Source organism: Pygocentrus nattereri, chromosome 22, assembly GCF_015220715.1.
Source record: "Pygocentrus nattereri isolate fPygNat1 chromosome 22, fPygNat1.pri, whole genome shotgun sequence".
Taxonomy (NCBI): Eukaryota; Metazoa; Chordata; class Actinopteri; order Characiformes; family Serrasalmidae; genus Pygocentrus; species Pygocentrus nattereri.
The window spans coordinates 17,413,263-17,428,716 of NC_051232.1; the positions used below are offsets into that span (position 1 = coordinate 17,413,263).

General features: G+C 37.1%; 1 protein-coding gene across 3 annotated transcripts in view; it reads left to right on the forward strand.

The window, feature by feature from the left end:
• fhdc1 (FH2 domain containing 1) overlaps positions 1-15,454 on the forward strand; it is a 55,315-nt gene that overhangs the window by 34,550 nt on the left and 5,311 nt on the right. For all 3 annotated transcript variants that reach the window (XM_017709368.2, XM_037532580.1, XM_037532581.1), the window contains exons 3-9: positions 2,102-2,163; positions 7,773-7,875; positions 8,293-8,378; positions 9,372-9,472; positions 13,489-13,559; positions 13,817-13,924; positions 14,906-14,976. In XM_017709368.2, coding sequence (XP_017564857.1) covers positions 2,102-2,163; positions 7,773-7,875; positions 8,293-8,378; positions 9,372-9,472; positions 13,489-13,559; positions 13,817-13,924; positions 14,906-14,976 — 602 coding nt within the window. The remainder of the gene's footprint in view (positions 1-2,101; positions 2,164-7,772; positions 7,876-8,292; positions 8,379-9,371; positions 9,473-13,488; positions 13,560-13,816; positions 13,925-14,905; positions 14,977-15,454) is intronic.

Here is a 15,454-nt window from a genome sequence, read left to right on the forward strand (position 1 = left end):
CAACAGAAACCAAAACAACCAACCTGAACATTTTACAGAAAAGACAGCAAAATGATGGTGAATGTATGAAGGTGAAATTGACTTTTTTTCGCCAGCAGCTTCTTATTTGAATTTTCCAAGCCACCTTGAATGGGGCAGCAGTTACGTTCTGATGGGTTGAGACAAATTCTTGTATAAAGCTGACAAATAACAAGATGGCTTCAGCCTCGTGGTGAATATTGTGCTTGTTTTACCTGCAGAAGCTGTTAAAATCAGTCGAACAGAGAGCACTGTGTTTCTTTTGTTTAGCTATCATGAGGAAAATGGTCAGTTCACCTGGTGAGTTTCTCCAGTAAGAGTGTAAGTGCTGAGTGAGGGTGCATTGATGCTTCGCTTATGTCTAGCTTATGGAGGCAAACTTGAACTCTAACAGTTCTCTTGTTGTCCAAAATAAAAGAAGCCAAGCATGAGCACAGTGACAGACATTTGACGACGTTGCTTTTTATTCACTTTATGTCATATAACAAATTAATTCACATGGAAAAATAATCGACTGTAGAGTCCCATCTTCATTATCATTGTAATATCAATATTTATATTAAATAATTCTTATGAATATAAACTCACACTACAAATGACAAACTCATAGCTGCAATACCTTTTGCACATGTAACAATGTAATGTGTCCTAAAAACTGCCAGCTGCTAGCCTGTATATGGCATTATATAAAGAATGGAATTTTTTATAGTTCACTTATGTACTATGTGTGCACTATTTACAGGAAGTGCTAGCAGGATCTTTTGGTTTTAATTAAAAATTTTTAAATAATACATTTCTCATGTCTGTATTTTGATGTACAAGCTGTGTACTAATTTGCACAAAACATGAAACTTATCTACGCAAAATACAATCACTGAAAGTCGTCAAAAGAGACTTGAATGCAATGTTATGGTAAGGTTATTACTCTTCCTCGACTACAGTACATTTCACTTGTTTCCTTCGAATGCGTTTTCATATTTGGTTATTACTATATCTCAATGTCTATGTGTGTATTATATCAGTACAGACATACAGTATTGTGCAAATGTCAGGGGCCAACCTTCATTTATTAATTTCCCATTTAAACCAAAATGAAAATATACAAAAAAAGAAGAAAATACATTCACAGTACTTTATTTATTGCAGATATAAATGGAGCCACAACTGAAAGCTTATGCAGATTTTATAGAAGCGTGCCATATGCTTCTGTTTTTCCAAACACAAACTCATCAGCCAGCACTTTGGTGACCTGTTGTGTTTTTTTGCCTGTCATGGTTTCTGTGGTTGCTATAGCACCCTCAGGTTTATTTAGCTTAGTAATCATCTGGGACTGAAAGTACTGCTCAGCTCAACAAAGCTTCCAGCATTATTTCCTATGTGGCAGCGCATGTGGACTCAGTTGTAATGCCAGACACCACCACAGTGTCTCACGTGAGCCACGGGTTACGTCAGCGGCACGGATCACACACACATGAGTCATCCAGGTGTGTGGAAGCCAAACAAAGCGTCATATTTGTTAATGATTTTCTAAGTCAGGGAGAGCTGAATCATCTGAACTTTCACTGTTAGCCCACATACCAGTGATACTTTGACAGCGTCCCCTAGTTGTGATGCTCCGTAACTGCCATGTTAATGTAATACTTTTGTTTTTCTGAGGAAATAAATTCTTGCTGCCCAGATGAATAGTAAACTTTTGCACAGTACTGTGTAGTTGTGGGCAATATGTAATATTACAATTTTTTAAAGAGATCTTTACACAATATCAAAATAAAGATTGGCATATTTCCTGGCCATAGTGCCTCATGTAAATGATACAAGACTATTTTAATCACAATACTACTACTACTACTAATAATAATAATAACATACCCTATAAATTATAGGTCAGTGCCTATATGTATAGAGAACATTCTAAATCTAATATCAACCTCCGAAAGTAATCATTTTCTCCTTTTCGTTATGCAAAATGAAAGAATAAATGCAGATTTTGTAATAAAATGCATGGTACAAGGTCCCAAAATTATAAAAAACACACAGTCTGTAAAAATAGCTCTGCATTTACTTGTATGATCTCTTTTCTTAGATCAGCATCTTGGATTCTAAGAGAGGGATGAATGTGGGGATTTTCCTCAAACAGTTCAAGAAGTAAGTACCTTTTCTCATGTGAAATGTGTGTGTGTGCATGTGTGTGTCAAGGTTGTAGCAATAGAGGTTTCAGTGTGCTTAAAATAAATGTAAAAATACATGGAATAGAAACCCACTGCTTCATTGTATTTCGCTGCTGTCGAAACAAAACCTTGTATCTCCAAAATGGTAACGTTACAGGAAAAGGAAAAAATGACTTTAATTTTAAAGTAAGTTAATGGAACCAGACTTTTTTCCAAGTCATTTTGGGCCGTTTCATTTGGTCCATCCTTCATGAAATTTACCCTCAGTATAAAGGGCAGCAGGCATTTTCAAATCACAACATAAACTGAAAAACAACAAAAATGGAGATGCAGACAGAATCGATAATGGCATTGAATTGCCCGTGAAAATGTTGCAGAATGTAAGATTGTCATTTAAGTGCTCTGATTGGTAACATTTGATTTCGTCTCTCACATGCTGTAGCTGCTTAAATAGGGGAGATATGTCATCTGCACCTTTTTTGAATTATTAAACAATGTGTTTTTTAAGAAAGCAGAACAAAACAAAAAGTAAAACAAAAATGTCAGTTTTGTAAGCCATAAAGTTGCAGTACTTTGTTTGGGCTCATTAACTTTATTAATGCTAAATATAATCTGATACTGTGATATTAGGGCTGCAGCACATTTTCAGTCATATATGACAAATTTGATGATATTCAAACATGTACAGGTTCAAATAACTGACACATCAGTTTTATCATTTTGTTTTTATTGCTGTGTTAATAAGTGTGTATCAGTGATGTTTTTCATTACCTTGTGATATTTCAGTTGAACTTCTTTAATAATAATACATTAGATTTGTAATAATCTGTTAAATAATAATGAATAACAGTTATAATATAACAATTTAATAATATAACAATACTTTTTTTTTCCATTCAGTTCTTAAAATGTAACATGCTTTTCATTTTCTTCAAACCTTAGAGGTGATAATTGATTTATTATTTTAAAAAGTGAAAATATTTGGTAGTTGCAGCCTGATATATTTGAAAAATATTGTGATATTTAATTTTATATATACCTCCAAGCACTACTTGCTATCTAGCGTAGTAGTTGACCATAATAATGACCATAATAATAACCACTAGATCTGATGTCTTTGGAGCATATTGCTGGCTGTTCTAGTCCAATTCTGGCTATGCTACTGTGCATGTTGGTCTCGTTCTCCTGAGTGCCATAGTGGAGAAACGTGATATGCGCTTGCTGTGGTTGTAACCCAACGCGGTCGTGTAACGTTCAGTAACTCCGATTGTTACCATGTGGTTTAAGTTCGTGTTGTTTTCTTCCTGAGGTTCAGCCTGTCCATCCAGCTGGGCTTATTCAGGTGAAATGTGTTTGTGAGTAAGCTAGTGGAACAGATGAGTTCGTAGCCACTGTCATGACAAACAGAAGAGTGTGTGTGTGTGTGTGTGTGTGTGTGTGTGTGTGTGTGTGTGTGTGTGTGTAGGCAGGTGTTAAATGGACAGTGTATCAGTCAGAACCCATGAGTAATCAGAGCAGGTTTAGGTCTCGCTTTCTCACATGTTGAAGAGGCAGAGATGTGCTAATTAGTTCCCAAGGTGACTCACATGCCTCCAGAGTTCATCCAAGTTTAAAAACAGAAAATTAGCAGAGTGGGAAAACTATAGAGACTCTTGCTAACTAAGGCTTAAAGGAATAAAATATTATGAAATATTAAAATAACACAATTTACACAGTTTTACCTAAAATGTAGTTAGTTTAGAAGTGGACAGATGTTTAGACAGGCTTTAAAATGCCCACTATTTTAGCTATGCTTTATACTTTTGTCCATTTTCAGTAGGGAACTCTCAGGACCTTCTGTGCTTTCAGAGAAGGTCTAATGATTTCTGTGAAATTTCACATGTATGTATGTAATTTTTGGTTCATTTTTATTTAAAGATACTGTTTTCTTAAATGCTTAAATGTGCTATTACAGTGGGGTTTAGAAACAATGCAGCAAGGGGACATTTGCATGCATTTATTTGCATAACCATGCATATTCATAGATCATTTCATTCTTAATGAGTATTATGATTTTAGGATGCCCATATGCTAGTTTGGTTCCCTGGGCAAAACAATAATAAATAAAAACATTCATTAGTGTAACATAAATGATTTTATGTCTTAAGAGGTTTTCAACCGTCATTGATAAATGGGGTCTTTCAAATAAAAAGACTGTGAGACTGAGCCGTCTATAAGTGGAGTAGCCACTGAGAAAACTGTTAGAACCAAGAAAAACAATCATAAACTGAAGTGAAGAAAATACACCAGTGCATGCACTGGGCTCTACGCCCATGACAGCTAAAAACAAGTAACTACCATTCTGTGCTGTTTGCTACGGGATCTTTTTAAATAAAGACAACACTTTACACTGTATAAACATAACATACAAAACATTTAAGCAATGGAACACGAGAGGGAGTGTGTCATTGGAAAATAACATCACAGCTGTGATTTGGTCACATGCACCAGCTGAAAGTGAACAGCCTACAATTTGTTCTCCAGCTACTTAAATTAAATTCCGAAACTGTCTTTACCACTAAGCAACTGTTCCGTCGGCAGCTGTGGAAGAAGAAAACCCAAACAACCTGGAATTAGCCAGAAATTGATTGAATAACATTCACCAAACGTGTAGTCTCGTCTTCAGAGTCTGACCAAATCGGACTGAGCCATAAAATATCAATATCAAGTTCAGCTCTGTTTTGTCCTTTTTTGGCAGATCAGTATTAATGTTGTTTTGTTCCAGCCAGTCTGTAAAGCATCTTGCAGCCCATTTTGTTTGGCAAATGGTATTCGGTTAATTTCTGGCTGATTCCAGTTGTTTAGCTGTTCTTCTGTCACAGCTGCTGACTGAAAAGCTGCTCAGTGGTGATGAAAGTTTGGGAATTTAGTGTAGTCTCATCTTCAGAGTCGGACCAAATCGGCTGTGGGTCAAATGTGATTGTAAAAGCATCCATTTTGTATTTGTGTAAGGAGTTTGTGTAAGAGTAAGAAGTAAAAACAGTCTCAGCAGTGATACAGAAAATTATGTTGAAACAGCACATTTAGAACGCTTCTCAGTCAGTCAGCTTGTGTGACCAGAACTGTTGTATAAGCACTGAGTAAACATAGCAAATATGCATCTAATAATGGAATTGAGCCAGAACTATGTTTGCAGCTTTCCTCTCTTCAGCCCTCGGTAGCTGCTATAATCAGCTATCTCATTAGGTGAGTCAGCAAAAAAATGACCTAGATCAGTTGAAACTTCTTGTGGGCCGTGGAAGCTTTTGTGGTCACTTGTGAGGAACACAACTTGCCAAATGTTGTGCTAACATCAGTCGTGGACGAAGTACATAAATTGTGTGCTTGAGTTAAAGAAGAGATACCCAAGGTAAAATATTACTCCAGTAACAGTTGAAGTTCCTCCCTTTAGACCTCCACTTGACTAAAAGTGCAAAAGTATTTGTCTTCAAATTTACTTAAGTATCCAAAGCAAAAGCACTAAAAGATTATTATGGCTCTGATGTCCTGTTATCATTTTTGTAACAAGCTCTTTCTTCATGAACTCATTTTAGGTGAAAATCCTCCAGTGTCTCTCTTGGTAAACCAGTCTTTTAATAGAATGTCATTAATTAGTGACGCTGACGTCTATTAAAATGATCATAAGCACAAAACACTGAAGGCCAACAGTTTTCATCAGGTAGAACCAAAAACAAGCAAAGTTTCTGTTTAAGATTTATTTGTAACTTAGATACAAGTTTAAGTTTAATAAAAACTTGCTTTAAACTCAGGACCACAAATGAGTTTCCTTTACTATATTGATCTGTAGGTCTCTGTTCATAAACATAAACAAGCCAAATCTAATTTACTATAACATGAAAGTGTTTGTATAAATTCTGAAAAAAGACGCGTCAGTCACGACTGCACATGTGGACATATTTCTATATTGTGGTCTATTTACACAAAGTTAGGTTAGTTCCATCATTTATGCCTGCACTGGGTCTGCATGTCCAACAGGTCAAAACAAGCTCAAAGCAAAGTTTACGCTGTGCCCTGATTGGTGCTCTGGCTTTACGCTTCTTTCATTTTTGACATGTTCATTTTTATACACACAGAAACCAAAAGGAACCACAAATTTCACAAAATATAGTGGAGGAAAAAGTGAGATATTTGACTTTGAAATGTAGTGGAGTGAAAGTAAAAAGTCGCCCAAAATGGAAAAACTACAGTAAAGTACAGTTACACAAAAACTACTTAAGTACAGTAACTAATTACATTTAATTAGTTACTGTCCACCATTGGCTAACATACTACTAATATTTCATAGGGATGCAACCAGAATTTAGCACTATGTTATGAATGCTAGGTATGTTTTTACTTCTTGTTTTTGAAAGGCCGAGCTCTTACAGTCGTGGTTAGCCACTACCATTTTTAAAGTATATGCCAGAAGCCACACAGGCAAGCCTTAAAGCTACAGACATGCTTTGGATGATCAACTACATTTTGGACAAAGGTAAAACTGTAAAAATAGATTCGTCTTTGAACTATTCCGCTAAATGAAAGGCTACGCTGAACATGGGTGATTAAGGCAGTAGTTCGCCAGGTGACTGCAGATGGTATTACCACATATTTGCATTTTTATGCACCAAATTGTCATTCCCATTCATTCAAGTATAATATTATACCACTCCAACAGCCCATCTGGCACATTAAATTACATATTAACTTCTCATTAAACTGCTCTGCCCATAACAGAGTCATAACAGGGTAAAGGCCAACCCTTTTAAGTACCTCTTAAAATGTATTAGTGATGCATTGAAATTAATACGAGCCACAGAATCCTAGAATGCTAGGGGTCAGGTTTTAGACTGGCTTTACATGGTGAAACCTTCAAGCAGCTATTTGTAGGTTGCATGAAACAGTTTCTGTGTAACACATTCAGTTATTCCACATTAAACAAGATTAGTGACGAGTACAGCTAGGATGGCTAGTATCCTATATTAAATCAATCTGGCTTCATAAAGTCATTCGTGATGTATAATTTATCTTATGTTACATCTTTGTTTCATTTTATGTGAAGACAAAAGAACATTGATAACCTAGCAATGTACATCTTGATAGCACATTAAAACAAAAATGGTAAAAAATGCTTGCACCAACAGCTGGCATGTTAATGTTAGCTAATATGCCACTTAAGCTAAATGGTTAAACAACAAACAAGTCGCATCCTGTTCTATTTTCTTTGTCTTGGTGTGTCGACTGAAATTATCTGGTTGGAATTTTATCACTTGATCTAATTCGCTGTTTCAAGAAAGCTGATTTACAAAGTTGAGATGGTTGCAACAAGTTACAGGAGACCTTACATCATGCACTGTACACTGCAATGAAATTTAGTTTAATGTAAGATTCAGTTGCATGCAGATCTCAAGTTGCATGAAACTTTTTTCACCAGCCTTAGAAAACTATTCAAGTGCATGGACCCTCTGGCATATGTAAGCTTTCCTCATTACTCTCCATCTCAGGGTTGATCATCTATATTGCCTGAGCTAATTGTCTGCTGTTTACCAAGCAGAACTTTCTGTCCCCCAGGTCTAACGACACCATTGTGGAAGATATACAGCTTGGCAACAGTAAACAGTACGGTGCTGAGCCTCTTAAAGAGCTGCTGAAACTTCTGCCAGAAGCAGAGGAGGTGAGACATCCTCCAAATACAGGATAAAGCAATGCCATGTATATCAGTGTATACCAATTAGTATTATTGCACTGTAGAACGGTGCAGTGTATTGTTAGTAGGTAATGTTATTGTGAAAGGCTACAATATGCAAATGAGCCTCTAACTTAGCACAGAGTGTTTTATTTTATGCTGTAAACATGTCATTGGTTCTGTGTGTTTTTTTTTAATATATACAAATATTGCAAGATGTGTCGTAATGTCAGTATATAATAATGTAATCGTGGAACAGTTTAAATCGTAGTACGATTTAAGGTCTTTCTCAAAAATGTATCAATGCATTTCGAGCCTATATAAAATTTAAAAAACTGCATAATGTTCTGGATTTATTAGTTTGTATGCATATTTACTTTATTGTTTCCTTTTCTTAAAATGTAGATAAAGAAACTGAGGGAATTTAAAGGAGACCCTGCAAAGCTGACCCTGGTAGATTCTTTCATGTTCCTGCTGATCCATGTTCCACGGTAAGAAGCATAATGACTGTGTATGACACAAACTTGCTCAAGAAAAGACACTGTACATTTAGCACATCTTTGCGACAGAGGACATTCACTGAGCTTGATCTGCTCTGTAGGTTTTGATTCACTTACAGTATTCCACTTCGGCCAAAATGCTAAATTTGCTTCCTGAAAGACAGTAACAGTACAGCGTTTAATCACTGTCCCACATTTTTCTCTTAAATAACTCTGTTGCAGTCTGTCTGCTGTAACACTCCTTATCACTGTAGTCTGAGTGGAAGGCTTGAACTGCTGTAGCCTGTATGAATTGTCATACACTAGATGTTCAGCTTCCTCCGGGTTCTCCAGTTTCCTACCACAGTCCAAAGACATGCAGTCAGGCCAATTGGACATACTAAATTGCCCCTAGGTGTGAGTGTGTGTGTGATTGTGTATTTCTGTCTGTCTGCCCTGTGATGGACTGGCAGCCTGTCCAGGGTGTATCCTGCCTTGCGCCCAATGACAGCTGGGATAGGCTCCAGCACCCCCCCGCGACCCTGAGGGAGAAGCGGCTTAGAAAATGTGTGTGTGGATGTTCGGCTGCTTTAGAGGGGACATTAATGGAAATCGGTTTGAAAATGCATTTTTCTTCCATAACATGGCGTGCTTCCGAGAGAAACTGGATATTCAGGGGGAAAATAATTTTGGTTCGACATGATTTTATCTTTGGGATCGTGAAAAGTGGGTGATCCAAAACAAACATAGCTGGACTCTGTCTGCAGTCAGTTATGGAGGATACCTCCAGCACCCACACTATAGAGACTATTACTGCAGCATAAGAAGACAAACTCTCTAATACTCATGATTTCAGAAGAAACACTGGATGAGGAGGTGTCTACAAACTTTTGGACTTGCACTATATGTGAATGTGTTCATGGTTATGACATCACAGCCCTTCCATAGCATTTAAATGCTAATGTGTTCAGCGTGCGTGTACATGGATGCATGTTTCTCTTACAGCTTTGACGTGCGGATCGAGGCCATGGTCCTGCAGGAAGAGTTTGCCCCATCATGTGCAGTGATGAGTCGGGAGATTAACGTTGTACGTCTGGCTACTGACGGTAAGACTGAGTGAACACACACTGTGATCAAACACAGGTGACCCAGATTAAGAAGTGTAAGCAGATACACACCGTAGTGCCGTGCCCCAACGGCATCTCAGAGGAATGGAAAGATCGGTGGATTGATTACAGTCCAGGAGATGTGTGGGGATGAGTGAGTGGATGGAGATAAGAAGAGAGAGGTGGTCGGATAAATAGAAAATGGTAACCTGGCATGTTACTATCATCTGTTGGTAGTCTCAGCTTCAGGCCCTCTCTGCCCACACATACATGGAGCATCTGATATACAGCACTGTGCACTAGGCTTAGGCGCCTATGCACATTTATCTTGGCAATAAGTCTATTTTTGCTTGTCAACTCGCCATTTATGATTTTAAAAAAATCCAAACAAACAAACACAGTAAAGAAGTAACACATTTTTCTTTTGTTGTTTTAAAAAAGTGGGTGATATCTTGTGAGCTACTTTGTAGAACAAAGGTTTGCTTACAGTTTCTCCTCCAGCCTTCACATTGTTAAATTCCATCAGCAGCAGACTTGATTTAACATAATTTTATGTTATAAAATGATTATTTATTAAATATTTATTAAGTGTTAAATATCCAAATCAGGTATACGATAACTACAACTGACACTCGGCTTCCTTGAGGAGAGGTTTTAAATGATACACATGAAATCAATACTTATTATGTTCATGTTATTTGTATTTATTGTTAAATAATCTCCAAACAAAATAATAAAGCTTATTGAGTATAATTGTCTCAGATATCAAAAATGTTTGCAAAGTACAGTGTATAGTAAGCTATCCTGGCCATAACTATTGGGATTTTGTCAGCTCCACTCTGTTTGGCTGGCCGCCATCCATCTGTGTGGCTAACCAATCAGAAGGAAACATACTTGTCCAATCAGTTGCCTGCTCTGCATGCTATGACAATATAAGCTGTTTGGAGACTGGTATGGATGTAGTTGCTGAATAAATGAATAAATGTTTGTGAAGTTTTTACGGTATCACAATCTAAAACACATCATGCTAAAACAACAGTATGTGGTTAGTACTTTTGTTTGTCTGTCAAACAACCCACTTCTGTCAAAGTAGATGGTTCTTAGCCATGGTAAGCAATAAAGCACACCAGACTACTCTCTAACATTAGGCAGAATGAGCTTTGTTCAGGTTGGCTGCCCTGAATTTTTCCTCATTCAAAAACACTGCTTGTAACAACTAAACTGCTGAATGGGAGGCTGAATGTAAATGCTTTGTTTTTGGTTTTTGTTTCACAAAAACAGTGAAGTCCAAAACGGCAGCTTTTGCAGTTTAAATTCCATATATGGACTGCATGGAGTTGAAAGTGAACATTTACATTTTGAAACTTAAAAAGTGTTCGCATACTACATCATCTAAACTCCTGTATTTAAAAAAAGGGAGGAAAAGTCAGCTTACCATGAAACGGCCTCTTTGTGCAATGTAAAAGTACATTTCTAAAGCTGTCTGTTATTGAGAATTTGGACTTGCCTGTTTTTTCCATATTATCTGAAATTTGCAGCTGACAAAATAATATATAGCATACTATTTATTTTTGGATGTTTTTCAGCTCTATTTTTTTTTTTTTTGCTTTGTGACAAATGACTGCAGACAGACTGCTAATTTACTTTCCACACATCAACTCCCACACACACACACACGCGCACACACACACACACACACACACACACACTTTGATACATCATTCCTCCACTCTCAGCGAATTTGAAGCTTAACAAGTGGACCAATAAATAGCAGGGTGAATTTTCCGCAGGCCTCAGTTCTGAGGCACTTGAGGTGCTTTTGCTGAGTCACCCCTTTTCCCTCCTAAAGGTCTGCCATACGGCTCTGTCTCAGAAATCCATGGCCCATGGTCTTTTCATTATGCTACACAATTAACCTTCCTCCTGAAGACTGATTTTCTTACTCCAAGAAGTTTATTTTTGCAAAACATATTTGGCTTCTTGTCCATTTCTCAATATACACTTCAGCAGTGTGGCTTTACAGTATGACTGCATACAAAGAGCTGTTCACATAAACTCAGTTCCACCTTTTATTTGTCAGTCAAGCTCAGTGCTACCTTGTGAGAAACATGTAAAACCTTTAAAAACTTTGTGTTCAATTAAAATTGTCCATCTCTTTGATATTCACTTTTTAAATTTGGTCTGTGTCTTTGTCTAATATGTCTTACATTTTTAATTAATATTCAGTTTCTTATATTACTCGTAAGCTTTATTATCTGTCTGTAAAACACTTTGAGCTGCTACCATAGTGCTCTATAAATAAAAATACATTCTGATGATACTACTACTACTACTACTACTACTACTAATAATAATAATAATAATAATAATAATACGAAAAATAAATATATTTCAATAACCATATTTATATATAAATATAGTCAGTGGTTCCTCCACAATTTTAGCTATCTTATTCTCCTACTGCTGCATTGCGTCTTGTTTTGAGGAAACCTGTTGCTTTTGTTCGTTTACTACTGGCTGATTTATCCATGGTCCTCCTGTGAGAGCTGATCAACATAGTCTGCTGAAGGTGTCCTCCAGTGTTAACGTCACAGATACTTATATAACCTGACATTCCTGATATTGTGTTTTGCCTAAGCAGGCTTGAATAAACTAATTTACCATGACTTTAAATCAACATTGGAAAGCAGTATTTGAAAGAGAGGATTAGTATTGTGGATACATGTGTAAGCAACTGGGCTTCATTCTGGAAATGCGAATGGTTCAAAGAGTAAAACTAAGAAAATGGTGTTACCAGCATTGAAAAAATGAGCAGTGTGCATGATTAAATGTGTTATAATGAGTTACTGTGATATAACTAAACGAAAGACACGTTTTCTGCAATTATCTGAGTATGACCATTTTTAGATCATGTTTTGTGGCTTTTTAGCAACTTTCTTAGTAGTAAAGTGAGAGTAGCAAGTGCAGTGTTTCAGTTACTCCACCTGTTTTTATTCAGGCTCGGTGGTAAAACCTCAGAAGTGAGCACACTATACGTGTGAAAACTGCAGGTTTTATGTTCTGAGACTGCGTACTTCCTTTACATGTCATTCCAGGCCAATGAATGATTTGGATATATTCCTATAGAAATGTATACATTTTTTAAACCAACACTGAATACTGTTTGGACTGTCAAGTCTATAAGAAAGCCCAACATAGATCTGCTTTTGATTTTTAGAGCTTGAAGAATGTTTTAGCAAATTGGTTGCTTATATCCACAAACATCCAGAAGGAAGATCTCATTAGTTTCCTCGTCAATAAAACAGCAAAGATGAAACACTTAGGTTTCACATCTTTTATTGAGTTTATATATTTGATCCATCTTCGTATAACACCATGTTTTAAGAAAAAGAACTCCAAACTCACATTTTGCAGGAAAACTTTCTCTTTTTTAAGGACCTGTAAATTCTGCGATTAAAGCCTGTGTGTACTGAAGTATCTATAGCTGGGCATTCCTCGACACTGCCACTAGCTATTATGTGATATTTAAAACAAATGCGATTGGTCTATGAGTTTCCTGGGCTGCTAAAGCACTGTAAAGACTAGAAAAGTTACGCCGATTAAAACACAACCACGCCGTCAAAATGAAATAATTCTCCATAGTTTATCAGTTACAGGTTCAGGTCCGCATAGGACAGCGTCTGGGTCCGGACCCGGACCGTGGTCCATCTATTAGTGACCTTTGTTTTAGTCATTTATCTTTAATCATGTCTGGAGTGTTCACAGTATTGTCTAAATTTGTATCTCCAAATGTTATCATAAATATATTGTATTAAATATTAAGTCCAGCCCTTATATAGTGCTGTTGTTTTTAATAGTCAATATTTTCCATAATCATCATCTTTGACACCTAATCGACTGTCGATTAATCCTGGAAGCCCCTAGTAGCTATATAAAAAGTGGTTTAAGGTGGTCACAGTGTTGTATAATAGGACAGATTATCTTTACTGATTGCATTTGTATTGACCCGCTGACAGAGCTAATGACGTGTGAAGAACTCCATGCCATCCTTCACTTGGTGCTCCAAGCTGGAAACATCATGAACGCAGTAAGAATCCTTACTTCTACATTTTCTTTCTCGTTTCTCTCTTTCCTGCTGTCTCCTTTCATCTGCCCCTCACATCTCTCACTCTCTCATCTCCGTTTCTCTCCTTATCCACTCCTCTCATCTTTCCATACCCTGCACTCTTCCTCATTCCTCTCTTCCTAATCGGTCTCTGTGGCTCCGGACAGCATTAATGGCTAAGGAGAGCTAATGGGTTTTAAAGCACTGGCGAGACGCTGACAGATGTGCGATTTCTGCAGGGCGGTTATGCAGGCAACGCCGTGGGCTTCAAGCTGTCCTCACTGTTGTCACTGGCAGACACCAAGGCCAACAAGCCAGGCATGAACCTCCTCCATTTTGTGGCTCTGGTGAGTGGAGGAGTATGGGAAGTGTTGGTAGTTGGTAGTTTTTGTTTATTTGTTTATATTATTTTAGTTTAGTGTATATTAGTTTATTTGTACTTCTCCAGTTGGGCCTAGATGTACATAGAGGGTATGTTCAAGCTATATAGACATTTATTTGTGAATATTATAGTTACCTGGAATTTTTCACTTTAGCAAAATCCAATTGTTACTTTAGCACTAAAACTGTGATTGTTGACCAAAAATCAGATTTACAATATTTAATTGCAAATTAAATGATTGCAAATGCAGTCTAATAGCCAAGGCATGTTTGGTTAATTCTGCTTGGCTGATTCAACACACAGCTGCCTCAAACCACACTGAGAAGTTAATCTGAAAGAGCTTCACTGGTGTGGATTCTGACACTGTAGAACATACTGTTATCTCCACAAATGGGCAAAAACAGGAATGAAATGAAGGCTTTAGATAAGTTATTACATTATCACCTGATCGTACTTATTTAAGCTGACTGCAGTTATTTTGCACAGTTAGTAGCTTTTACATTCATCTGTTCACATCACAACAAACAGAATGTGAATTCGGTGCATTTTCATCAGTTGACTTGAGCTAAATTTATTGAGATCATAGGTTTACATAATCAGTTGAAAGTTCAAACTGCTGATTGGTGCTATAACACAGTCAGAGGGAAGTGGTAAGGGACGTTGAGATGTTTCTGCTGTCAGTTTGGAGCTACTGAGTATCAACAACTAGGAGTTAAGACAGCCTTCAAGATTGCTGCTACCACAAATTTCATCTATTTAACATTTGTTATGTTCAAAGAAGCAAATTTTGCATGCCAAACATGTTGTGGCTGATCAAAGTCAGGAGAAAATTATGTACAGTTGAGTTCTAGAAAAGATGAGTGTAAACTTTCAGATGTGATACACATAATTACATAAGTATACAGTCTTACATCTTACTCTAGTTTCACGCCTTCTTCTGAAACAGGAAGCGCAGAAGAAGGATGAGAATCTCCTGAAGTTTCCAGAAAAGCTAACACATGTGCAGAGTGCAGCCAGGTAACACACACTTTCATGCCCAAACCTGCTACATTACTAACATAGCTTTGCAGGTAATGTTCAAGCTTTGCATATTGAATCCTACAGCCCTTAAACAGGAAGTCCTCAGCATACATGGCCAGCATCCCTGTCATTTCTGAATCATGTACAAAAATTCACTCCTGATATTTTTCTCATGCGAAAAACAAAATATGTAAATGCTCCCAGCTACCAATGAAAATATTGTAAGGTTATCCTGGGCAAAGGGGTTGTTTTCTTAAATTTTATGATTTTTTTCCACCTTAAAAAAATAAGAGCCTCATTAAGCTTCCTTAAGTCATCAGAAAGGTTTGGTAATAATTACATGGCTGCAAGACACTTTTGTTCAGCATATAAACACCACATTTGCTCCACTGTTTCTGCTGATGGTGAGAACTTACCTGAGCTGTGCTACTTTGTAATCTTCTTCTGTAGTTAGCGAGTGCAGGTACTTGAATGT